Raw genomic sequence first — 27,701 nt, forward strand, 5'->3', positions numbered from 1 at the left:
ATCCCAAGTCCCTGTTGTCCATTGGTTAGCCAATGTTATATATCACATCCAAAACCACATACTCTTTACTAAAATGTTGCCTGGATTGCAGTATCTAGAATACGGAGAAAGATTGAGTAGACTGGGTCTTTATTCATTGGAGCCGTAGAAGGTTTTTTTAAAAATTTTTATTTTTCACACTATAAACCATATTGACCAAGATACATACAGAGATTTTTCTTCTTAAATATATACAGTGTCGTTTTCTCCCCCTTTTCCCCCCTCCCTTCCCTCCCTCCCTTCCCCATTTATTTAAAGTTCAATCTATAAGATACATTGAACCCGTTAAACAATGTCATCACTTAATAAAAATAAACAAGAAATTTTACTGAGTCAGTTCTTTTCATTATCTTCTCCTTCTGTCATTTTAGGTGGTGGAAGTCCACGGTAGGATTTCTCTATTGTGTTTCATGTATGGCTCCCATATTTGTTCGAATATTGTAATGTTATTTCTTAAATTATATGTTATTTTTTCTAATGGAATACATTTATTCATTTCTATGTACCATTGTTGTATTCTCAAGTTATCTTCTAATTTCCAGGCTGACATAATACATTTTTTTGCTACAGCTAGGGCTATCATAACAAATCTTTTTTGTGCTCCATCCAAATCGAGTCCAAATTCTTTGTTTCTTATATTACTTAGGAGGAAGATCTCTGGGTTTTTTGGTATATTGCTTTTTGTGATTTTATTTAATATCTGGTTTAGATCTTCCCAAAATTTTTCCACTTTCTCACATGTCCAAATTGCATGAATTGTTGTTCCCGTTTCCTTTTTACAGCGAAAACATCTGTCTGATACTGATGGGTCCCATTTATTTAACTTTTGAGGTGTGATGTATAGCCTGTGTATCCAGTTATATTGTATCATGCGTAACCTCGTGTTTATTGTATTTCTCATAGTTCCGGAGCATAGCTTCTCCCATGTTTCATTCTTTATCTTTATGTTTAGATCTTGTTCCCATTTGGAGCCGTAGAAGGTTGAGGGGGATTTGATAGAGGTATTTAAAACTATGAGGGGGATAGACAGAGAAGATGTTAATAGGCTCTTCCCCTTGAGGGTAGATGAGATTGGAACAAGGGGGCAAAAGTTTAGAAGTAACATGAGAGGGAGCTTCTTCACTCAGAGAGTAGTGGCTGAGTGGAATGACCTTCCGGAAGAGATGGTTGCAGCAGGGTCAATTTTGGTTGGATGAGTGCATGGATGTGAGGAGATTGGAGGGTTATGGGCAGGGAGCAGGTAGGTGGGACTAGAGGAAATCACTTAAATCAGTGTGGCTAGAGGGGCCAAGATGGCCTGTTTCTGAACTGTAATTGTTATACTCTTATTATGTGTCCTGATCTTTTATGTAACATCTTATTCCTTTATGGAAATCAAAATGGTGTCTCAAGGGGCGTAACTACGCAAAATAGTTCCTATGGCAGGGGTGGCCAATGAGTCAAAATAAACAGCGACAAGGAGATCTCGTAAGAGCAGGTCTTGGTGGCTGCCATGTTGCATTTGCGTTGTATAAGTTGGGACAGAATGAGAGGACAAGCAAGGGTGACTGGGTCTGGGGGAGGGGGGTGTGGCGCTGGCTCAGTAGCACCCCCCTTTAAATGGTGCCCCCCCCGCTCAAATGGCACCCAGGGCACATGCCATATCTGCCATCCCCCTGTTCAATCCAAATGTTGGATCATGGCTCCCAGGGCACGTGCCATATCCGCCATCCCCCTGTTCAATCCAAATGTTGGATCATGGCTCCCAGGGCACGTGCCATATCCGCCATCCCCCTGTTCAATCCAAATGTTGGATCATGGCACCCAGGGCACGTGCCATATCCGCCATCCCCCTATGCGATCCAAATGTTGGATCGTTAAGTCAACTTCCAACAACCCCCCTCTACCCTAAAAGGGCCTGCTTACAATGTTCCTCTTTTACGAAGCTTTCAGTCATCTTTTAAAATCAAAACTGAGCCAATCCTAGTTCAGGTTTTGACAGTGAAATACCAAAATACAAGCAACTCATGAGATAGGTCCTATTATAGCATAATTTAATTGGACTGGGTATGGTTATATTTTTTACAAATTTTAAAAAAAAACAGAAAGGAAAAGAAAACAAGATTAAATTAGAAAGCATTAGGAAACAATTCATTTCCTTTGATAATCTGGGGAAAAACAGGCTGTATGGCTTCTAAATTCATTCTTTCTTTGGCTTGGCTTCGCGGACGAAGATTTATGGAGGGGTAAATGTCCACGTCAGCCGCAGGCTCGTTTGTGGCTGACAAGTCCGATGCGGGACAGGTAGACACGGTCCCCGAGCTACCATCATATCTGTTTTATCATGACCTTTACGTTTAATAACTGCTAATGTCCTTGGTTTCAGGAGGGCCTCAGCCAATTTCCTAACATCCTTCTCGTGTTTAATTGGGGTCCTTGCTGCTGTTAAAAACCCACTTCTAATCCATTGACTCAGCTCAACCTGTATTGTCCCTACCACATATGCCGAATCTGTATATATATTTACCTCCTTTCCTTCTGCCCATTCTAATGCTGCTATCATTCCCTGTAGTTCGGCCAGTTGTGCTGACTCCTTTCCTCTCACTGTCCCTGTAATAATTTCTTCAAATCCTTCTGTGGTTCTCCGTACTACTGCATAGGCGGCTTTTAATCCGTTCGTGGGATGTCTGTAACAACAACCATCTGTAAATAAGGTTTCATCTGGTTCTCTCAAGGGTGAAGCCTGTAAATCAGGTCTTATTTTAATATCCCTTAGAACCCGCTTTTCACAACAGTGTGGTTCTCCCTCTCCCATATTGTCTGCCATATTAATGCCTTCATGGGTAAATGTAATATTTGGAGCATTCAGAATCTTTTCCAGTCTCGTCTGCCTCAGTGATGTCATTGTAAACGCTGTCGAGCTCACAAATGCTACAATACTGTGTGTTGTTAATACCGTCAGGGCATGTCCCATCACTATGTGTGCCACCTTTTGTAAAATCTTTGCTACCCCCGCTGCATGTCTCGTGCATGGTGGGTGTCTGTCTTCAGTCGGACCTAGTGTTATACTCACATACGTGAGCACACATCTTCCACCCCCTTTTTTCTGAAAAAGGACACCAATAATCGTGTGTGCTTTTTCAGAAACATCCAAAAAGAAAGGGTGTCTATAATTTGGAATCGCCAAATCTATAGCGGTTGTAAGAGCTTGCTTAAGTAGAATAAAACTCATCTCAGCCTGTGCAGTCCAATCAAGTGTAGCTCCCAGATTCCTCATCCCCTGCTCATTCACCAAAGTTCCCAGTGGATGTGTCAACTCACCATACGATGGGATAAACTGCCTACTATAACCTGTCAAACCCAAAAACGAAAGCATTTCCTTAACTATCCTAGGTTTTGGATGATGTAGTATCGCTGTACGATGCACAGGGGATATCCCTGTACCTTTCGCTGAGACCATTCTTCCTAAAAAGGAGACCACTTGTCTATAACATTGCAACTTTAAACGAGAGATTTTAAAACCTGCCTTGAACAGCTGCACTAGCAGGAGTTTTGTGGCCTCCAAACAGGAGACAGGCTCAGGTGCTGCCAATAAGATATCATCTACGTACTGGATCAGAACTACCCCACCTGGTAGTACTAGCCCCACCCAGCTGTTCTCTCAAAACCTGATTGAAAATCCCTGGGGATAAGATAAAGCCCTGCGGGAGTCGAGTATAACGTAACTTTATACCTCTATACGTAAAGGAAAACACATCTCTAAACTGTTCTGCCAGTGGCAAACAAAAGAAAGCATTCGCTAAATCTATACAAGAGATCCACTTGTGGTCTGGAGTTAAAGCCGTCATGGCGGTATATGGGTTCGATACTGGAACTGTGGGTGTTCGCACAATACCATTAATGCGCCTTAAGTCATGGGCCATCCGATATTTGCTCGTGTCCTGTTTGGGAACAGGTAAGATGGGTGTATTCCAACTTGAACACGAATGTTCCAACACCCCTGAATACATAAGGCCATCAATGGTATCTGCCAGACCCACCTCAGCCTCGGGTTTATGGGGATACTGTTTCTACCAAATGGGAGTATAATCTGAAAGTTCAAATGTTATGGGATCAACTTGCTGGCAAAAACCCACGTCTGCTGGTCCCACTGACCAAAGGTCCTCAGGGATAGAATCTAACATAGGGGCAGAGTTGGAATGATCCATCCTTTCTCTACCATACAAGCGTTAATCTGTCTATGCTCAAGGAGGACCCGATCATTTGAAGGGTACAAAATCCTGTACGCCTGACCAGATAGAGAGAACTGAACTGTCGGTAATTGAGTATCTGACCAGTCCCTCAAGGACATCAAGTTCTGACACATCGGTCCCAAATCTTTTGCCTGGTAATTAGTGCCAATTGCAAGAGTGACATGAGGAATGGCCTCACTGGCCATCACATACCACTCCAGCTGCTCAGATGTCAGTGCCACTGTAGCGGCCACTCCCTCATTTCCTACCACTATGTAGTTCGAATTAATCTCCCATTGCATGCCCTCTACCTCTTCATAAAAGGCATGCTGATAAATTTCATCCCCATCTCTGGAAGATTTTACACTGATTTATAAAATTATGAGGCTGGGTAGTTGTGGTTTTTAATCGCAGGTTTGGGGAAATCTAAATTTAGAGGGTATATGATTAAAGAGAGAAGAAAAAATTTAAAAGGGACTTGGGGGATGGGGGAGTAACATTTTCACGGTGAAGGTCTATGGAACAAGCCACCAGAGGCAGTGGGAGCAGGTACAATTATAATATTTAAAAGACATTTGGTCCGGTAAACGGATAGGAAAGATTTAGAACGATATGGGCCAGATGTAGGCAAATGGGTCTAACTCAGGAAAGTGTCTTGGCCAGCATGGATCAGATGGGCTGAAGGGCCTGTGGCCATGTGGTACTCACCTCTACCATCTCCTTGTTCACTACACCCACCACTTTCTGTGTGAAAATGCTGCCCCTCGGGTCCCCTTTAGTTCTTTTCCCACTTAATTCTCCATCAATCACATAGGATCACACAGGAGCCTAAAGAATAATTCTCAACCACCAGGGGGTGCACAAGGTCCAGGTTTAGTTCTGTGCAGTCAGTTGCACCTTTTATGTGTTCCAATTGATGTACATGTTTGATAATCCCCAAATCAAACTATTGAGAATCCACACAGGTGAACAGTCGGATGAATGTTTCCTCCATGTAGTGATACATTATGCGGTGAAACAAGAAAGTCTACAGACCCTGTGATCGTTCTCAAAGGTTAATACTCAAAGGTGCTGGAGAAACTCAGCAGGTCCCACAGTGACCAAAGGAGGCAAACATATATAGTCCAGAGCTTCTTCGTCAAGGTAAGGTACATCATAATCTTTTTATAACAGTTACTGTACTTAATGTTGTAACATATTTTAAAACATCTTGAGGCATTTTACTGGCATATTATTAAAATAAATGCTGATGCCAAATGCTTTGACAGCATTCCAACAGCATCATAAATGAGGAAAAGGAAGCAGAGTTGAAGCCACTTCTGGAGGGATTTGTAAAGGGATCTGGGGTGGGAAGTGAAAGTATGTCTCAGCCTCCCTAGGAAGTCAAGGTAACCAATAGTTGGGCCTGAGCCCAAAATGTCGGTTACCCTTTTACTTCCTATGGATGCTGAGTTTCTCCAGCACTTTGGGTATTGCACTTAACCCCCAACATCCGTAGATTTTCAAGATTAACCTCCTACTTGGAGACCTCATGTCTTTTGGACAAGACCCTGGAGTGGGGGGGGGGGGGGGCTGTGGTGGGGTGGGTTTGTAGAGCAGAGGAGTTTAAGCACTTAGTTCCCAAACCGTGGCTGCACAGGTAGACAAGGTGGTGGGGCAGGCATTTAGCATGCATGGTTTCATTGAATGGAGCAATAACTATATGGGTTGGGACATCTTGTACAAGACATTGGTGAGACTTCATTTGGAGTATTATTCCTCACCACCATTTGGGGCCCCAAACAATCCTTTCAAGTGAAGCAACACTTTACTGTATCCATGGGAGTTATCTACTGCATCCAGTGCTCCCTCTGTGGCCTTCTCTACATTGGAGAGATTGGGCGCAGACTGGAAGATCGCTTCACTGAGCATCTTTGCTCTGTCCACATGAGTCACAGGGACCTCTCAGTGGCCAACCACTTCAAATTCATGCCCTGCTTCCATGCTGACATGTCCATCCATGGCCCCACCAAGACCACCTGCAAACTGGAAGAGCAACACTTGATTTTCTGTCTGGACCCTCTCCAACCAGATGGCATTAACATTTACTTCTCCAGATTCTGCTAGCCTACTCTCTGTTCTCCTTCCCTCCCCTTTCCCTCTATTTTCTTTCTTCCAGCTCTCCACCCCCTTCCCTCTCCAGTCACAGAGCCATCCCCCCCTGTTTGCTGGTCTGCCCTCCCTCCCTTATTCATCTATTACCTCCTGCCTGTGGGACTGTGCCCTGCCCCTCCTCCCATCATATTGTTCAGGGACCTGCCGACATTTTGCTCATACCTTGATGAAGGGCTCAACCTGAAACATTGGTTCTGCATCTTTATCTTTGCTGTTTAAATTACACAGTTTGACCTGCTGAGTTTGTCTGGCTTTGCCTTTACTTCACTTGGAGTATTGTGTGTGTTTCTGGTTGCTGTACTGAAGAAAAGATGGGATTAAACTGGAGAAGGTGCAGAAAGAATGATGTTGCAATTACTGGGCTTGAGATACCAGGAGAAACTGGATCATCAGGGACTGTGTTTAATTGTTAATTTAAACATTCAGGTCAGTAACTCATCCTACCAGTCTCTAAACCTGTGCCACCCAATTACACTTAATTAACACAACTTACATTTTGAAGGGTAGGAGGAATCCGGAGCACCCGGAAGAAACTCATGCAGTCACAGGGAGAACAAACAAACTCCTTAGAGACAGTACCAGATTCGACCCCGGGACACTGGTGCTGTAACAGTGCTGCGCTAACCATTCTGCCCATTTTCTTTGGGGGAGATTTTACACTGATTTATAAAATTATGAGGCTGGGTAGTTGTGGTTTTTAATCGCAGGTTTGGGGAAATCTAAATTTAGAGGGTATATGATTAAAGAGAGAAGAAAAAATTTAAAAGGGACTTGGGGGATGGGGGAGTAACATTTTCACGGTGAAGATTTATGGAACAAGCCACCAGAGGCAGTGGGAGCAGGTACAATTATAATATTTAAAAGACATTTGGACCGGTAAACGGATAGGAAAGATTTAGAACGATATGGGCCAGATGTAGGCAAATGGGACTAACTCAGGAAAGTATCTTGGCCAGCATGAATCAGATGGGCTGAATGGCCTGGGGCCATGTGGTACTCACCTCTACCATCTCCTTGTTCACTACACCCACCACTTTCTGTGTGAAAATGCTGCCCCTTTAATTCTTTTCCCACTTGCTTAAACCCATGTCCTCGAGTTGTAAATTAGATTTTTAAAAATTTTAGACATACAGTACGGTAACAGGCCATTTAGTCCCACAAGCCCATGCCACTCAATTAACATACACCCCTGGTACATTTTGGATGGTGAAGGAAACTGGAGTCTCCGGGGAAAACCCACGGAAACACGAGAAGAACATACAAACTCCTTGCAGACAGCATGGGATTTAAACCCCAGTCCCAATCAATTTTCTTCTCATTTAGAAAATAGCCTGTTTATTTCTTCTATCAAAGTGCATAGCTGTACACTTTCCAACATTGTATTTCACTTACCACTTCTCTGCCCATTGTCCAAATCTGTCAAAGTCCTTCTGCAGCCTCCCTGTATCCTCAACATGACCTGCTCCATCACCTACCTTCGCATCATCTGCAAACTTGGCCACGAAGCCTTTCATTCCAAAATCTAGATACAATATAAAAAGAAGTTCCCCCAATGCCAAGCCCTGTGGAATGTGACTAGCAACTGGCAGCCAACCAGAAATATAATCCCTGTATTCCATCTCTCTGCTTCCATCAGCCAATGCTCTACCCATGCAGGGTATGTTTCCTGTTATACCATGGGGAAAAAAGGTTGAGAATCACTGCTCTAGACCCAATTGTTATTGAAATAGTTTGCTTGAGAAAAATTGTCATTGGGCCATTTCCTTTGAAGTTATGAAACCGTTCATATAACAAGTCAATTGGGTCCGATTTAAACCGGTGGTTTTCAAACTTTTTCTTTCCACCCACATACCACCTTAAGCAATCCCTTACTAATCACAGAGCACCTATGGCATAGGGATTACTTAAAGTGGTATGTGAGTGGAAAGAAAAAAGGTTAAGAACTACTGGGTTAGAGTTTGAGAGCAGCAGGGTTGATGTGTTGGGAAGGCAGTTTGTTATGGGGCAAAAGATCATGGAATTTTGTTTCCCATATTCACATACAGAAAATTTTGCTCATCTGGTACTGAATGTTGACACATACTGAAATAATTAAGTCAGACTTTATGTGAATAGGCTGGAGGGGAATAGGGGTTGATTTCATGGGCACATTGAGTCCAGGGAATGGAAATGCTTTATTTTTACTTCCTGAAACCATAGGAGGAAATTTCAGCCCATTGAGACCCTGGTAGTTTATAGAGGAATCCCATCCCCACACCAATTTTTTCCCATAATCTTTATATCCCTGCATTCATGTTAAATTCCCACAGATTTTGCCACTTGCATGAAGGTAGGAAGTCATTTTCAGCCATCATTTCAGCTTTGAGACATGTGGGGAGACTGTAGCACCTGGGGAAAACTCATGCAGTCACAAGGACAACAAGCAATCCCATTTATGTGATCTTATTGGAGCTGCTGGGCAGGAGCTCTAACAGCTGTCATGGAGCCAATATCTGACCATTACAGGCTTGTGGGTTTATTGGTTGGATAATTGAATGCAAAGGAAAAGAGGTAAATGCCCTCCTCACACTGTACATTGGCAATTCCCCCTCACTGTACATTGGTGATGCCCCCTCACACCGTACATTGGCAATGCCTCCTCACTGTACATTGGCGATGCCCACTCACACCGTACATTGGCGATGCCCCCCTCACACCGTACATTGGCGATGCCCCCTCACTGTACATTGGCGATGCCCCCTCACACCGTACATTGGCGATGCCTCCTCTCTGTACATTGGCGATGCCCCCCTCACACCGAACATTGGCAATGCCTCCTCACTGTACATTGGCGATGCCCCCCTCACACCGTACATTGGCGATGCCTCCTCACTGTACATTGGCGATGCCCCCCTCACACCGTACATTGGCGATGCCCCCTTACGCGGTATATTGGCGATGCCCCCCTCACACCGTATATTGGCGGTGCCCCCTCACGTGGTACACCGGCGATGCCCCCAATAAGGTACAGTGGCGACACCCCACCCAGCCCCCCCTTCCAATACTGTATCTTAGCGATGCCCCCCCCCCTAATACGGTACATTGGTAATTTGTTGCCCCCAGTTACATTCTACAGCTGGAGTTCTGAGTATAGTATTTGGAAGCAGTGCACGATCCCTAATTAATACAGGTCCCTCTTGATTGAGCAGCGAAGGGAACTTGATTGGTCACCGTGCCAACATTAAGACAGCCCCCGCCCTCCCAACGCATGCGCGGTGACGTCGAGCTCGCGCGGTGACGTCGGCCCGAGGATGGATGCAGGTAGGACGGCTGGATTGTCCTCCCGGTCGCTGGCGGCTCGGAAACCGCCCGGTTTTTCTCGTCCCCTCCCCCGAACAGTGTTGTCCAGTGGGGTCGCCGGGAGCTGGTGGAAGGCGGCGGCGGCGGCGGCGGCGGCGGGGGGGATTCCCCCCCCCCCCCAAGCCTCTGTGCTCCATATGCAGTGATCCCTCTGCAGGGATCCCCGGCCCTGATTCTATCCAGAAGGGGGGCTCTTCACTAGTAAACAGACCATTGCTCACTGATTTCAAAGCATTCTTCATTGCCATCTGAGGAAGTTGGGATTGCAAAGGACTTTTTATAGCAACCCATCTTCTTGGGCACTGAAATGGGTCGTTAGGGAGCGAAGAATTCAAGTGACTGAGAGCTGGCTTTGAGGTTATTTTGGATTCCGTTGTAATTATTGAGGTACCTGAGGTGTAAAGTTGTGTGTTTTGATTGCAAATAGCTTCCAAGCAAATATCCAAGTGTGTTGGAGAAACTGGGCAGCATCCCTGAGAAGTTAAAAGGGGCTCTGGGAATACGCTTGAATTTTATCTTTAAACAAAGGTGGAGGTAATGGGTAACAGGCGGGAGCTGGGAGGGTAGGGGAAAGCAGCTCAGAAGTGGAGGAAGGGAGGGTTAGAAGGAAGGGGGTGGAGAGTTGGTGGAAAGGAGTAGGGAGAGAGAGAGATCAGGAGAGGGAATAAATGGAAATTGGAGGTTGATATTGATGCTGTCTGTTTGGAGACTGCACCTCGATCTCTTTTCCTCCAGCATAAAAGGATCTGGAAAGAACCCCCTACCGTTCAACTCTTTGTTTTCTTTCATATTGTCCTTGCGTTACCAATTATCAATCCATATCTCTCTTGGAATTACTATCAGAATCTTACTCTGGAGAATAGGGTATCTGATCAATCGATATTTTGTTGTTTTCTTGTAGGCAAAATGTCCATAGCCAGAATTGGTATTCCCTTGCTTATCCCCACCCCCATTCTCTGCATTTCCATCCTTCCCTTCTACTGAATTTAAATTCTTCAAGTTAATCATAACCTCAGTCCATACTATTTCCATAAATGTATCATCTTTGGCCTAATCTGTGTGCTACAATCTTCTGGTGATTTAATTTCCCCTCTCAAATTGGCAGATCTTTATTTTGTGCTCTTTTGTTTGTTTATGTTTAAAGTGTGTGTTTGGAACACAATGAAAGGGTCTACATTTAGCATCTTGACATCCCAATTTCCTTGTGCAGAAGCATGTTGTCTGGATACCAGGTTCTGCTTGCTGCTTACGGTGAAGCTTAGGGATTTTTTTTAAGTGAAGTCACTTATTGACGTTTCTGACTGGGCAAATTTATGTATCATTCGAAGCTTCAGTTTCTTGAATAGTGGCCCATACATTGGCAAAGCCCACGACTTAAAACCACCCTGAAATACGGCAGCAAAATGTAATTTTGCACAGCAGCAGTTCCTTTCAGCCCACAAACTATTGCCACCCAAATATCCGCATTAACTAAACCCCCCCCCCCCCCGTGCATTTTGAAGGGTGGGAGGAAACAGGAGCGCCCAGAGGAAATCCATGCAGACACTGGGAGAAGGTACAAACTCCTTACAGACAGCTCCTGATTCGAAGCTCGGTTGCTGGCGCTGTAATAGCAACTACAACACTATCTGTGCTGATAAATCTTTCTATCGGATCATCTAAAATTCAAACTTTGGGGTAAATGATTCCTATTTCAATAGGATAATTGTAAATTATCATTTTCAGGAATTAGAGGTGTTAGGTTTATTATTGTAATCGGTGGACCATTATTTTCCAGACTTCCAGACATTATTTCCAGACATTATTTTCCTGCCGATACGGGCAGGAGCAAGGGGGAGACGGCGGCCCCGGCCTCGGTCGAGTGAGGCAGGCGGAGGCCCCGGTCCGGACAGGGAGTGGGAGGCGGCGGCCCCAGTCCAGGCACAGGGAGAGCAGCAGCGGCCCCGGCCCCGGTCCGGGCGAAGGGTAGACGGCGGCGGCCCCGATACGGGCAGGAGCAAGGGGGAGACGGCGGCCCCGGCCTCGGTCGAGTGAGGCAGGCGGAGGCCCCGGTCCGGGCAGGGAGTGGGAGGCGGTGGCCCCAGTCCAGGCACAGGGTGAACTGCGGCGGCCTCGGCCCCGGTCCGGGCAATATGGACCGACCTAGGAGGGGAGGCAGGCCCCTCCAGCCCGGGAAAGAAACCTGCATAGGAGAAGGCCACTCCGATATAAAACCTACGACCCAAGGACCTCGCTGCCACGTCCCAGCTTGCTTGGCCACGGCACACGAACCATGGGTGTAAAGGGTGGGGCCAGTACTGCGCGCACTGCACTCCACCTAAAAGCTCCTTTGCGCAGGCCCGAGGACAGGTCCACGTCCTCCCCCTCCACGTCCTCCCCCTCCACGTCCTCCCCCTCCACGTCCTCCCCCTCCACGTCCTCCCCCTCCACGTCCTCCCCCTCCACGTCCTCCCCCTCCACGTCCTCCCCCTCCACGTCCTCCCCCTCCACGTCCTCCCCCTCCACGTCCTCCCCCTCCACGTCCTCCCCCTCCACGTCCTCCCCCTCCACGTCCTCCCCCTCCACGTCCTCCCCCTCCACGTCCTCCCCCTCCACGTCCTCCCCCTCCACGTCCTCCCCCTCCACGTCCTCCCCCTCCACGTCCTCCCCCTCCACGTCCTCCCCCTCCACGTCCTCCCCCTCCACGTCCTCCCCCTCCACGTCCTCCCCCTCCACGTCCTCCCCCTCCACGTCCTCCCCCTCCACGTCCTCCCCCTCCACGTCCTCCCCCTCAAAAGATGCTCACAAACTCAAGCTAGCATGCTGGAACATCAGAACCATGCTAGACAAGACTGACAGCCACCGACCTGAACGTCGGTCTGCCCTCATTGCACATGAACTCCTCAGACTTGACATCGACATAGCCGCTCTCAGTGAAGTCCGCCTGGCAGATGTAGGCAGCCTCCAAGAACGCGGCGCGGGCTACACACTCTACTGGTCTGGCAAGCCTTCGGATGAACGACGCCTATCTGGTGTAGGCTTCATGGTCAAGAGCTTCATTGCCTCCAAACTCGAAAACCTTCCGACAGGCCTCTCGGACCGAATCATGTCCATGCGACTCCCACTTCAAAACAAGCGTCACATCACCCTCATCAGTGTCTATGCTCCAACCCTCCAGGCGGAACCAGCAGAAAAGAACAAGTTCTACACCGACCTGCGCAACCTCATCCAACGTACCCCTACAGCCGACAAGGTTGTCATCCTGGGCGACTTCAACGCTCGTGTCGGCAAAGACTCAGAAACCTGGCCAGGAATCCTGGGCAAGCATGGCGTCGGCAAGTGCAACGACAATGGGCGCCTCCTGTTGGAGCTCTGCGCAGAACAGCGGCTTGTCATTACAAACACCCTTTTTCAGCAGAGGGACAGCCTTAAGACCACCTGGATGCATCCCCGATCCAAACACTGGCACCTCCTGGACTACATCCTGGTGCGAGAAAGTGACAAACAAGATGTGCTCCACACCAGGGTCATGCCTAGCGCGGAATGCCACACTGACCACCGGCTGGTTCGCTGCAAGCTCAACCTTCACTTCAAGCCAAAGCCCAGGAACAATAAAGCCCCCAGAAAGAGGTTCAATGTTGGAAAACTGCAGTCAGACGAAGCGAGAGGAAACTTCCAGGCAAACCTCAAAGCAAAGCTCGACGTTGCAACCCGCCTCACGGACCCGTCCCCTGAAACCCTCTGGGATCAGTTGAAGGCTACCATACTGCAATCCACTGAAGAGGTACTGGGCTTCTCCTCCAGGAAAAACAAGGACTGGTTTGACGAAAACAGCCAGGAAATCCAGGAGCTGCTGGCAAAGAAGCGAGCTGCCCACCAGGCTCACCTTACAAAGCCGTCCTGTCCAGAGAAGAAACAAGCCTTCCGTCGCGCATGCAGCCATCTTCAGCGCAAACTCCGGGAGATCCAAAATGAGTGGTGGACTAGCCTCGCCAAACGAACACAGCTCAGCGCGGACATTGGCGACTTCAGGGGTTTCTACGAGGCTCTAAATGCTGTGTACGGCCCCTCACCCCAAGTCCAAAGCCCGCTGCGCAGCTCAGACGGCAAAGTCCTCCTCAGCGACAAGATCTCCATCCTCAACCGATGGTCAGAACACTTCCAATCTCTTTTCAGTACCAACCGCTCAGTCCAAGATTCCGCCCTGCTCCAGCTCCCTCAACAGCCCCTAAGGCTAGAGCTGGATGAGGTTCCCACCCTGGATGAGATATATAAGGCAATCGAACAACTGAAAAGTGGCAAAGCAGCAGGTATGGATGGAATCCCCCCAGAAGTCTGGAAGGCTGGCGGCAAAACTCTGCATGCCAAACTGCATGAGTTTTTCAAGCTTTGTTGGGACCAAGGTAAACTGCCTCAGGATCTTCGTGATGCCACCATCATCACCCTGTACAAAAACAAAGGCGAGAAATCAGACTGCTCAAACTACAGGGGAATCACGTTGCTCTCCATTGCAGGCAAAATCTTCGCTAGGATTCTACTAAATAGAATAATACCTAGTGTCGCTGAGAATATTCTCCCAGAATCACAGTGCGGCTTTCGCGCAAACAGAGGAACCACTGACATGGTCTTTGCCCTCAGACAGCTCCAAGAAAAGTGCAGAGAACAAAACAAAGGACTCTACATCACCTTTGTTGACCTCACCAAAGCCTTCGACACCGTGAGCAGGAAAGGGCTTTGGCAAATACTAGAGCGCATCGGATGTCCCCCAAAGTTCCTCAACATGATTATCCAACTGCACGAAAACCAACAAGGTCGGGTCAGATACAGCAATGAGCTCTCTGAACCCTTCTCCATTAACAATGGCGTGAAGCAAGGCTGTGTTCTCGCACCAACCCTCTTTTCAATCTTCTTCAGCATGATGCTGAACCAAGCCATGAAAGACCCCAACAATGAAGACGCTGTTTACATCCGGTACCGCACGGATGGCAGTCTCTTCAATCTGAGGCGCCTGCAAGCTCACACCAAGACACAAGAGAAACTTGTCCGTGAACTACTCTTTGCAGATGATGCCGCTTTAGTTGCCCATTCAGAGCCAGCTCTTCAGCGCTTGACGTCCTGCTTTGCGGAAACTGCCAAAATGTTTGGCCTGGAAGTCAGCCTGAAGAAAACTGAGGTCCTCAATCAGCCAGCTCCCCACCATGACTACCAGCCCCCCCACATCTCCATCGGGCACACAAAACTCAAAACGGTCAACCAGTTTACCTATCTCGGCTGCACCATTTCATCAGATGCAAGGATCGACAATGAGATAGACAACAGACTCGCCAAGGCAAATAGCGCCTTTGGAAGACTACACAAAAGAGTCTGGAAAAACAACCAACTGAAAAACCTCACAAAGATAAGCGTATACAGAGCCGTTGTCATACCCACACTCCTGTTCGGCTCCGAATCATGGGTCCTCTACCGGCACCACCTACGGCTCCTAGAACGCTTCCACCAGCGTTGTCTCCGCTCCATCCTCAACATCCATTGGAGCGCTCACACCCCTAACGTCGAGGTACTCGAGATGGCAGAGGTCGACAGCATCGAGTCCACGCTGCTGAAGATCCAGCTGCGCTGGATGGGTCACGTCTCCAGAATGGAGGACCATCGCCTTCCCAAGATCGTATTATATGGCGAGCTCTCCACTGGCCACCGTGACAGAGGTGCACCAAAGAAAAGGTACAAGGACTGCCTAAAGAAATCTCTTGGTGCCTGCCACATTGACCACCGCCAGTGGGCTGATAACGCCTCAAACCGTGCATCTTGGCGCCTCACAGTTTGGCGGGCAGCAGCCTCCTTTGAAGAAGACCGCAGAGCCCACCTCACTGACAAAAGGCAAAGGAGGAAAAACCCAACACCCAACCCCAACCAACCAATTTTCCCTTGCAACCGCTGCAATCGTGTCTGCCTGTCCCGCATTGGACTGGTCAGCCACAAACGAGCCTGCAGCTGACGTGGACTTTTTTACCCCCTCCATAAATCTTCGTCCGCGAAGCCAAGCCAAAGATTTTCCAGACTCCTGAATTACAGACATTCCCTCCTAAGAGGGTTCCATTGGGTTTGAGAGGAAGAAAGGAACTTGTGATTTATCAGACCAGAAAATGGTCATGTGTGACACAGCATCTGTTTCTTTTCCTTTCTGAAATTCTAGGTATTTGTCTTGACCAACCTGAAATTAATCTTGTATTTGGGGCCGGCACGGTTGGCTTAGCAGTTAGTACAACTCAATGACCGGACTGGGGCTCAAATCCCATGCTGTCTGCAAGGTGTTTATACATTCTCAAAATTTGGCAACCATACTTAAACTGTGGACCATCATGCCTCGCTGCCCTACCTTCCCCATCTATTCCTCAATCGGTGGGGTGGGGGGGGGGGGAAATCCATCCCATCCCAACTAGGTGGTCAAGAAAAGAAAGTAGCTTGAAATCTTGCCGTCGTACTGTGACAAACCCATAAATCCCTGATATGTTTCGCATCTTTATTGTGAGTGTCTTCAAAGTCTCTGTGGATCGTTAAGTGTTGACGGTGTGGGGGGAGGGAGAGAGAGACGGAAAGAGCTTGAACTCTGCAGAAAACTTGGTATAAAATTGATAATTGTAGTCAATTCTGATACTATTAACATTAATACTGATAACCTTTTGGAAAATCATAAACAAAATATTGAAAAAAGGAGTTTGTACGTTCTCCCTGTGTCTGTGTGGGTTTTCTCCAGGGGCTCCAGTTTCTTCCCACCATTCAAAAAAAAACACGTTCCCTCGGGGTGTAGGTTAATTGGGGATAAATTGGGTGGCACGGACGCGTGGGCCTGTTACCGTGCTGTATATCTAAATAAAAATACCAAGCCTTGTCTGGAAGCCAGAGAAAATTTCCATAGAAATTCCTATATTACAGATTATTGCAAAACTTGATATGATACACAATATTTTATATCGCATAATTAGTCGTAATCTTCAATAATAGCTCAGTTTATATGTACTGAAAGAAACTTCCCTTGAATTAATTTTTATTTAAAAACCTCGGTTTATTTTAAGCTTTTGTGGTAGATTAAAATTTGACACCAACCATATCATTCTTTCACTGAATATCCAAATTTTGCACCATTTATAATCTAGGCTGAAATATAAATGTAAACAGGGTTACCTCAAACAGAGGAGCAGCAGTTCCTAATTGGGTGTCTGCTGTGTTTCAGTCAGTAGAACTTTTGTAAACTACCATAAGTATTTTATTGTTAATGGTGCCATATTTAGATTGAGGCTCTGGCTTTCATGAAAGGGGAGGGAAGTTACCTTTGAGTCATAGTCAATATTTAGATGACTAACATCTCTAAGGCAAATTATCTTTTAATTATCTTCCTGCTGTTTGGAAAACTGCACAATTTGGCTGCTGCATTACCTACATTAGAACAGGGGTCTGCATGTTTAATTTTTGGGAAAATGCAAGGTGTGAAAAATGTTCTATAATTGTCTCTTTTTTCCTGGCTTTATTGTGACCTTGGTCAGTCAAGTTTATTGTCATTTGATGGTACAAGTACAACCTGAGAAAACAGCATGCTCTGGTCCTTGGTGCGAAACGTTCAGACAAACAACCAGTCATAACACATATACAGACGAATAATACATATGCAGAACAAGTATTCATGTAAACAAATAAATATTGTTTCATGAATACAAGAGTCCCAGATGGTTAGAGTGAGCAGTTCATTTAGTTGTTCAGCATTCTCGCTCCCCGTGTAAAGAAGCTGTTCCTCAGCCTGGTCATGCTGACGCTGATCCTCCTGTATCTCTTTCTCAATGGGAGCAGCTGAAAGATGGTCTGTGCAGGGTGGAAGGGTCCTCAATTATTTTTCACACCCTCTTCTGACAACGATCCCAGTAGATCATGTCAATGGTGGGGAGGGGGAGAGAGACTTCAGTGATCCTCTCTGTCACTCTGTTGGTTCTGTGGATTGACTTCTGCTCCATTTTTCTGTAACTATGTACCACACTGTGATGTCGCCTGCCAGAAGGCTCTCGATAGAGCTCATAGAATGTTGACAGATGTTGGCCAGCAGCCTTGTTTGCTTCAGTCTTCTCAGGAAGTTGCGACTTCCTGACAAGTTAAATGTTTTGCCTGATTTGTGGCGTTTAAGGCATGCCCAAGTATGATAGGCTCAAAGCCTTGATTACAGGTGACATTGAAATATATTTGCATATTAAGTTAATGGAAGAGCAATGTGAATCTGACAGCATTTTCACTGTTTCCTTTGTGTAGGGCACTGGAATTTGTTGTCCATCTTCATATTTTTTAGTTTGTTGGTCTTGTATGGTAGTTTTCAAACTTACTAAAGCCAAGGTCTTTTGCAGTTGTAATATAGCTGTGTGGAATGCGAACATTTAAGTTTTCATGGAGGGATAAGAAAGCTGGAAATTGGCACCAACAAATGATAAAAATTTTCAGATTAGAATTTAGATTTATTGTCAGAGTACATCCATAATATCACATACAACCCAGAGATTCTTTTCCTGGGGGCGCGGTTGAATTACCACTTATTGGTAGTGCAAAAAGAAACTGTACAGTGTATAGATATAAACAAATAAAGAAATGTAAACAGATAATGAATGTAAACAAACTGTGCAATACAGAGAGAATAAAAATCAATGAAGTGTAAAAGTAAGAGTCCTTAAATGAGTCCCTGATTGAGTTTGTTGAGGAGTCTGTTCGTGAACCTGGTGGTGCGAGTCTTCTGGCACCGATACCTCCTTCCTGATGGTAGTAGCGAGAACAGAGCATGTGCTGGGTGGTGTGGGTCCTTGATGATTGCTGCTGCTCTCCGACAGCAGCATTCACTCTAGATGTACTCAATAGTGGGGAGGGTTTTCCCTGTGATGTCCTGGGCTGTGTTCACTGCCTTTCGGGGTGCTTTGCGCTCAGAGGTATTGGTCTCCCCATGCCAGTCAGCATATTTTCTACCTCATGTTTGTAGAAATTTGCAACCTCTGCAAACTCCTGAGGAAATAGGGGCGCCTATGAGCTTTCTTCATGACGCTATTAGTGTGTTGGGTCCAGGAAATATACTCCTAGACAGTGACTCCCAAGAACTTAAATTTGTTCACCCTCTCCACCTCTTGATTCCCCCATTGATCACTGAATTGTATACATCTAGCTTCCCTTCCAAGAAGTCAACAATCACCTCCTTACTTTTGATGACTGACTCATCACATTTCATATAAACCCACTATCGTGGCGTCATCAGTAAATTTGTAAATGGGGTTATTAATGTACTGAGCCACCAAGTGGTAGGTGTAAAGTGAGTATAGCAGGGGACTAAGAATGCAGCCCTGTGGTGCTCTGGTACTGATGGAGATTGTGGAGGAGATGTTCTTGCCAATCCTCACTGATTAGGGTCTGGAGGTGAGGAAATTCATGATCCAATTATACAGTATGGTGTTTAGACCCACATCTTGGAATTTTTGATTAGTTTTGAAGGGATGATGGCATTAAATGTTGATAAAGAGCATCCTAATGAATGGATGTTTACAGTCCAGGTGTTCCAGGGCTTTGTGTAGAGCCGGTGAGATGGCATCTGCCATAGACCTGTTGCTACAATGGGAAAACTGGAACATATCCATGTGACCATTCAGACAGGAGCTGATCTGCTTCAACACTAGCTTTTCAAAACACTTCATCACCGTTAATGTAAGTCCTACTGGTCAATAGTCATTAAGGCAGGTTACTACAGTCTTCTTTGGCACTGGTATATTTTGCCACCTGTTAGAAATAGATGGGTACCACGCCCTGCTGGAGTGAGATATTAGTGAATCTATTGGTAAGTTGGTCAGCACAGATTATTAATACTCTGCCAAGTACTCTGTCCGGGCCAGATGCTTTCCTCCGATTCACTCTCCTGAAGGCAGCACTGCTCTGGTACTGATGGAGATTGTGGAGGAGATGTTCAGCTCTAATTCAGTCAAGATGGGATCTTATCAGGGTGCGGAGGAGTGGTTCTTCGTTACTATTGAGTTCCTCTTGGAGTGAAACCTTGCCGTCTGCTACTTCACTGGATTTGGTTTTGAAGCAGATTATGGCATTTGGGCCCTGCCACAGCTATCGGGTGTCCGATTTTCATTTTTATCCGGAATCTCCACTTCATCCGGGAGATAGCTTTCCACAGGTCATACCTGCTCTTTCTGTATTGATCTGGATCTCTGGACTGGCTCTCAGAAAGGTTCCAAATTTCATTGTCCATCCAGGAATTCAGGTTCGGGAAAACTGCATGATTTCATGGAAATGCACTCGTCTACAGTGGAGAATTGGATAAGCAAGTTTGCGGATGATACAAAGATTGGTGGTGGTGTGGATAGTGAGGAAGATTACCGTAGATTAAAAGGTGATTTAGGAAGGCTGGAGGTGTGGGCTGAGAAATGGCTGATGGAATTTAATACAGATGAGTGTGAGGTGTTACATTTTGGAAAGGCAAATCTAAATAGGTCATATGCATTAAATGATAGGCTATTGAGATGTGCAGAGCAACAAAGGGATTTAGGAGTTGTGGTAAATAGTACCCTCAAGGCTGATACTCAGGTAGATGGTGTGGTGAAGAAGGCATTTGGAATGTTGGCTTTCGTAAATCGGAGTATTGAATTCAAGAGTAGGGAGGTTATGATGAAATTGTACAAGGCATTGGTGAGGCCATATTTGGAGTTCTGTGTACAGTTTTGGTCACCAAATTATAGAAAAGATATAAACAAAATAGAGAGAGTGCAGAGAAGATTCATGAGAATGTTGACAGGATTTCAAGGTTTGAGTTACAGGGAAAGGTTGTGCAGACTGGGGCTTTTTTCTCTGGAGCGTAGAAGATTGAGGGGGGACTTGATAGAGGTGTTTAAGATTTTAAAAGGGACAGACAGAGTAAATGTGGATAGGCTTTTTCAATTACGAGTGGGGGACATTCAAACTAGAGGGCATGGTTTAAGATTGAAGGGGGAAAATTATAAGGGGAACATGAGGGGAAATTTCTTTACGCAAAGGGTGGTAGGGATGTGGAATGAGCTTCCGACAGACGTGGTCGAGGCGGGATCATTGGTTACATTTAAGGAAAGACTGGATAGTTACATGGATAGGAGAGGACTGGAAGGGTATGGACCGGGTGCTGGTCAGTGGGACTAGGAGGGTGGGGATTTGTTACGGCATGGACTAGTAGGGCCGAACTGGCCTGTTCTGTGCTGTAAGTGGTTATATGGTTATACAGCTGTTTTGATAAAGTCTGTGATGGCCCTAGTGTCACAGTTCAGATTCTCACCTGAGTCCTTGAACACCACCCAATCTACTGACACTCGAGTAAGTCCTGTAACTGTTCTTCAACCTCCTGTGACTACCTTCTAGCTGTCCTGATCTTTGGAGCCTCTCTTTTTAGGCTCTGCCTGTATGAAGGCAGAAGGAGTACAGTCAGGTGATCCAAGTTGTCAAAATGCAGACTCGGGGAAGAATGGTAGGCCTTCCTTATCTTGGTGTAGCTGTGATTGAGTGTGGTGGAATCTCTGGTGCAGCAGGTTATATGTTGGTGGTAATTGGGCAAGGTTTTCTTGACCCAGGCCTGGTTAAAGCCTCTGTCTAAGATTTGTAGTGCATCAGGCTGGGCCGACATTTGTTTACTGACTGTATTATGCAGCTCCACAAGAGATTTTTATAATCACCATCGGGAGGGATATAAACTCCGGTGACTGGCACCTTATCCTAGTAATGAACGGCCAATATACTGGTTAAGGGGCCAGTGTAAATGCTCGCAAATCAGCACACAAGAGTCAAATCACCTCGGGGATGGACTGCCTCGGTAGGGTATTTCATTCCTGGGGTCATCTGACACCTGCGTGCTGATTAGCCCAGTGTGAAAAGGGACATGGACTATCCAGGGACAAAGTAGTGATGCATTAAATGACGTTAAATGACGTTTTTGCATGAGTGCAGGAATGTGAAGGAAACAAAAGATTAAAAAGTTATAAACTTTGTATTCAATTTACAAAATCCTGATCAATGTATTATGAATTTGTATTTAAACAAAATTAATCATGCCTAATTATAACATAATTAAGCATATGTCCAGCACAGTACAAGCCCTTCAGCCTCTGTCGTACCGATCTTTGTGAATTTATAAAGGACCGTAGGAAATTGGTAGCAGACTGGGAAAGTCGCAGAGATCGAGAGAGAGAGATGGTGGACCTGCCTTCCCAGAATTCCGTGCAGCAGAGAAATGGCTGTATGGGCAGAGCCATCGCTTGACACATCACCAGTGAAGGATAGGCACCACTCTCCACTGGAATGTCTGATGGTGAGTGTGAAAGGACGCAGAGAACTGGTTAACAGTGGTCCAGTGCTCTTTAACCAATTCATTGAATGGCCAATTTACAGGTTAGTCAGTGTGAAAATGGCCACAGATGAGAACTCTTGGGGTAGATAGAAGGGTCTGCATTCAAACAAGATTTGCAAAAGGCAGTTGAGTAGGAGGTCAACACAATTCCAATGTCCATGCACCACCCAGTATTAAGGAAAAAGCACACACTTACTCCCTCTTTCTTTTCCAGAATCTGAGTTCTGATCCAGTCTGTGAATGGTGAAACCGTCTGGCAGGATAGCGGTGTCAGGTGTGTTCTCTGTTAGCCAGGTCTTGGTGCAGCAAACAACTGAGATTTGTCTTACCTGTCTCTGATAAAGCAGCTTTGCCCTCAGGTTGTCAATTTTATTCTCCAGTGACTGGACATTTGCCAGTCTTGTTTGGATCCTGGCCCTCACTCCATGTTTCCTACCTTGGCCTTGGTGGTGTCCTGACCCTTTAAGGCTTCTGACTTCCACCTCACTGTTCCTGGACTCTGCCGTTACCTGGGAGATTTGTAGATTGCTAACTATGTTCAGCAGCTGGTGGTCGGTCATGAAAAAAATCTGCCTGCAATTGATTGTAAAGAAAGCAGCTGGGAAGCTGAGTACTTTAAAGGAGTGTTTAACAAGGGTTCGGCAGCCCGGCCCCATTTTTTTCTTAACTAGAAGGGTTATGGGATGTGAAGAGGGGTGTCCCCTAGCAACTCTTACCAACTGAGCCTGAGTATCCTATAGACACAACATATTGTGCGTTATTTCTCACAGCACCAGGTTCCCCCTCCACCATCCGATCCCTCAACAACAAACTCAATCAGAGACTCATTTAAGGACTCTTACTTTTGCACCTTATTGATTTTTTTTCCTCTCTGCACAGTTTATGTGTCATGTATATGTATTTTGCATATAGTTTTTTTTTGCACTACCAATAACTGGTAATTCTACCTTGTCTGCAGGAAAGAGAATCTCAGGGTTGTATGTGTTGTGCATGTACTCTGACAATAAATCTGAATTGAACTGATGTGAGTTTCTATTCAATGTAAAAGAGTCAATATAAAATTAAATGCTGCTGTGAGCCCTCCTGTCATCTTCTCTATGGAGATTAAGAGTAGAACTTCTGGCCTTTTAATTGCTTGAAAATTGTGTCACCCATGCACATACCTTCTGGCAGACTGTCACTCTTGCTTTACCATTCACAAACCTTGGTTGGGGGTGGGGGGGAGAAAGTTAACAAAGGAGTTACAGAACTATTTGCAGTTTATCAGTGTTATTTTCTTTATCTGTTCTCTTTTTCCCCGAAATGCTGGGGATTTTCTCGTTCTTGTGACTGTCTTGTTGCAGTTTGGCTACTACTGACTTTGAGAAATTTACCTTCTGCTTAGTTTTACTCTCTGAATGTTTTAATTTTTACTGCAAGTGATCCGAGTCATCTAACACATTAAAAGGGTTTGAGTTGATTCTGTGTCCCATAGCTAGTGAAATGTGCTACATTTAAAATTTAAAAAAAATCTAGACATACAGCATGGTAAACAGGCCCAAGAGTCCGTGCCGCCAATTTAGACCTAATTAACCTATAATCCCCGCTATGTTGGGATTGATATAATTTTTAATTTGGTACCATTAGCACTGAGCATCATTCATTTATTTTCTTGTAGAATATTTCCACATTCTCTCACATTTCAACATTAGAAACTGTTTCATAAAGTACAATTTTCTTGTATGATTTGTACATGTGAAATTTCTGGGTGAGATCTGGTCTTGCTTTTGTTTCATTGGGTCATTCCTAAATTTTTTAAACTTTAAAAAAAACTACCTTTGTGATCAGCAGCTAAACAGAAGCATGAAAATATTCCTTTTTAAAATTTTTAAAATTTTTTACATATGAACCATATTAATCAAAATACACACAAATATTTCCCTCTTGAATATGCACAGTGGCATTTTCTCCCCTTTTTTCCCCCTCCTTCACTTCCCTCCCTCCTTCCCACCCCCCTCCAAACCCATTAAACGTTCAACATATACAATACAATAAAACCATTAAACAATGTCATCACACAATGAAAAATAAACAGGAAAATTGAGTCATTTTAGGGCCCTAAAATGGCCCTCTCTGTTATGTTCCATGTACGGTTCCCAAATTTGTTCAAATAATTTATCTATTTTATTTTTTAATTATATGTTATTTTTACCAATGGAATACATTTATTAATTTCTATGTACCATTGCTGTATTCTCAGGCTCTCTTCCATTTTCCAAGTTGACATTATACATTTTTTTGCTACAGCTAAGGCTATCATAATAAATCTTTTTGCGCTTCATCCAGTTTGAGGCCTAATTCTTCTTATATTACATAGAAGAAAGATCTCTGGATTTTTTGGTATGGTGCTTTTTGTGATTTTATTTAATACCTGGTTTAGATCTTTCCAAAACTTTTTCACTTTCTTACATGCCCAAATTGCATGTACTGTTATTCCTGTTTCCTTACAACGAAAACATCTATCTGATAATGCTGGATCCCATTTATTTAACTTTTGGGGCATGATATATACCCTGTGTAACCAATTATTGTATCATGCGTAACCTCGTTTATTATATTTTTCATAGTTCCAGAGCATAACTTTTCCCATATTTCATTTTTTATCTTTGTTTAAATCTTTTTCCCACTTTTGTTTAGGTTTATAGCTTATTTCATCATTTTCTTTCTCTTGCAGCTTGATGTACATGTTTGTTATAAGTCTTTTAATTATCATTGTGTCTGTAATCACATATTCAAAGCTGCTTCCTTCTGGTAACCTCAGCCTGCTTCCCAAGTTGTCCTTTAAGTAGGTTTTCAGCTGGTGGTATGCAAACATTGTACCATGAGTTAGTCCATATTTGTACTTCATTTGTTCAAATGATAATAAATTATTTCCCCCCAAAAATTTTTCTATTCTTTTAATTCCTTTTTCTCTCCCATTCTCAAAAGGAAAGGTTATCTATTGTGAAAGGGTTTAGCTGATTTTTGCATTAATAATAATTTTGGCAGTTGGTAATTTGTTTTTTTTCCTTTCTACGTGAATCTTCTTCCATATGTTGAGTAATTGGTGCAGTACTGGCGAACTTCTATATTGCACAAGTTTTTCATCCCACTTATAAAGTATATGTTCTAGTATCTTCTCCCCTATTTTATCTAACACTATCTTGGTCCAATCTGGTTTTTCCCTTGTGTGATTAAAAATCTGATAGATACCTTAATTGTGCTGTTCTATAATAAATTTTAAAGTTTGGTAGCTGTAAACCACCTTGTTTGTACAATTCTGTTAATTTATCTAGTGCTATCCTCGGTTTCCCCCCTTTCCATAAGAATTTCTTTATTATTCTCTTTAGTTCATTGAAGAATTTCTCTGTTAAGGGAATTGGTAACGATTGAAATAGGTATTGTATCCTTGGGAAGATATTCATTTTAATGCAATTTACCCTCCGTATCAGTGTTAATGGCAATTCTTTGCAATATTCTAAGTCATCCTGTAATTTCTTCATTAATGATTGATAATTGAATTTGTATAGGTGGCCTAAATTATTATCTAACCTAGGTATTGGATTGCTTGTGTTTGCCATTTAAATGGTGATTCTTTTTTAAACTCTGTGTAATCCTCATTATTCATTGGCATCGCTTCACTTTTATTTGCGTTGATCTTGTACCCCGATATTTCTCCATATTCCTTCAATTTCTTATGTAGTTCTTTTATTGATATTTCTGGTTCTGTTAAGTATAGTATGTCATCTGCAAATAGACTGATTTTATATTCTCCTTTATTTTTATCTATTTTATTTTTTGTTCTCATGAGTTCTGCCAATATTTCTATTGCTAAAGCGAACAGTGAGGGAGATGGTGGACATCCCTGCCTAGTTGACCTACTTAATTTAAATTGGTTCGATATATATCCATTTACTCTCACCTTCACCAATAGTCCCTTATATAATGCTTTAATCCATTTAATATATTTCTCTGGTAGGTTGAAGCTCTGTAATTCTTTGAATAAATAATTCCATTTTACTGTGTCAAAGTCTTTTTCTGCGTCTAAAGCAACGGCCACTGTTGGCATCTTATTTCCTTCTACTGCATGGATTAAGTTAATGAACTTACAAACATTGTCCGTTGTTCGTCTTTTCTTAATAAATCCAGTTTGATCTAGTTTTACGATTTTTGGTACATAGTCGGCTAATCTGTTTGCTAATAGTTTAGCTATTATCTTATAATCTGAATTAAGTAGAGATATTGGTCAATCTGATGCTACAGCATGGTGACAGAGTTTTCTGGCCCACTAGCCCATGCTGGCCAAATAGACCAATTAACTTACTAACCCCATACTTTTTTGGAAGGAGAAAGGAAACCGTAGTGGCCAGAGAAAACCCACGTGGTCACAGGGAGAATGTACAAACTCCTTATAGACAGTCTTGGACCTGGGTCACTGGTGCTGTAATGGTGTTAGACTAACCAGTACGCTAATCGTGCCGTCCTATGCGAACTATGCCACCTTTCTTTCCTCTTTTAAGTTTATAAAATCAACTTTGGTTAAAAGTTTGGTCACGTGTCTTAAAGTCTCCTTGATGAAATAGTGGTATATTATGTATAATGTTTCTGTGAAGTGCTTTGGGATGCTTCCCACATTAAACACTTGGTGTAGATGTAAAGTGTCATAATTGGATAGCTAAGCGATAAAATTTGCAGGTGCTGGGGTCCATGCAGTACACAAAAGTGATTCATTTGCACTTCCTCAGGCCCTTTTCAGGGCCCCAAACTGTCCTTCCAAGTGAAGCAATGCTCCCTATGCAGCCTGGACCGATGCATCGGGGAGACTGGATAGAGACTTGGAGATCACTTCATTTAGTACTTTTGCTCTCACTGCTGCAACACCAAAGGCCTCCCAGTGGCCAGCCACTTCATTTCCACGCCCATTCCCACACTGACATGCATGTCCATCACCTCGTGTATTGCCAAGTTGAAGCCACCCGCAAATTGGAGGAATGACACCTTGTATTCTGTGACACCAGTCTTTATCCAGAAGTCACTATCACCCTCCAATTTTGGTTGACCTCCTCCACTGGTCTCTCTCTCTTCCTCATTCCTTCTTTGTCTCCCTTCCTTCAGCTCTTCACCCCTTCTATTTCTTAGCCCTTACTATCTTCTTAGCTTCTTTCCCCTTGATTCTTCACCTGTATCTACCTATGATGCTGTATCTGTTAATTTATATTCCCCCCCCAACTAACCCCACTTTTTTTTTAAGGTATTTTCCCCCTGAAGAAGGGCTCAGACCCAAAACAGTGACTGCTATTTACTTTCTGTAGAGGCTGCAGGATCTGCTGAGATTCTATAGCACTTTTGCATAGAGAATATCTGTTTAGGTCTTTGCACATCTTTGATAAAAGCACTTCCAAGAGTTTTGACACCAATTCAGTTGCAACAAAATAAAAAGTGCTGGTGTGGTGTTCTTGTCTTGTGTTGCCCAGTGGAAAGCAGGGCATTGTTTTTTTTTTTCACTTTGTCATTACTCAGCTTCAGAAACGATAAAATCTTCTTTCCTGCCCTGCCCCATTTATATTTTTTTGAAT

General features: G+C 44.4%; 1 protein-coding gene across 4 annotated transcripts in view; it reads left to right on the plus strand.

Annotated features, from left to right (window-relative positions):
• The first annotated feature begins 9,681 nt into the window (after nucleotides 1–9,681).
• atp13a2 (ATPase cation transporting 13A2) overlaps nucleotides 9,682–27,701 on the plus strand; it is a 96,135-nt gene continuing 78,115 nt past the window's right edge. For all 4 annotated transcript variants that reach the window (XM_069918923.1, XM_069918924.1, XM_069918925.1 and 1 more), the window contains exon 1: nucleotides 9,682–9,704. In XM_069918923.1, the coding sequence (XP_069775024.1) occupies nucleotides 9,695–9,704 (10 nt within the window). In that variant the 5' untranslated portion in view covers nucleotides 9,682–9,694. The remainder of the gene's footprint in view (nucleotides 9,705–27,701) is intronic.

The sequence above is a fragment of the Narcine bancroftii genome, chromosome 2 (assembly GCF_036971445.1).
Source record: "Narcine bancroftii isolate sNarBan1 chromosome 2, sNarBan1.hap1, whole genome shotgun sequence".
Taxonomy (NCBI): domain Eukaryota; kingdom Metazoa; phylum Chordata; class Chondrichthyes; order Torpediniformes; family Narcinidae; genus Narcine; species Narcine bancroftii.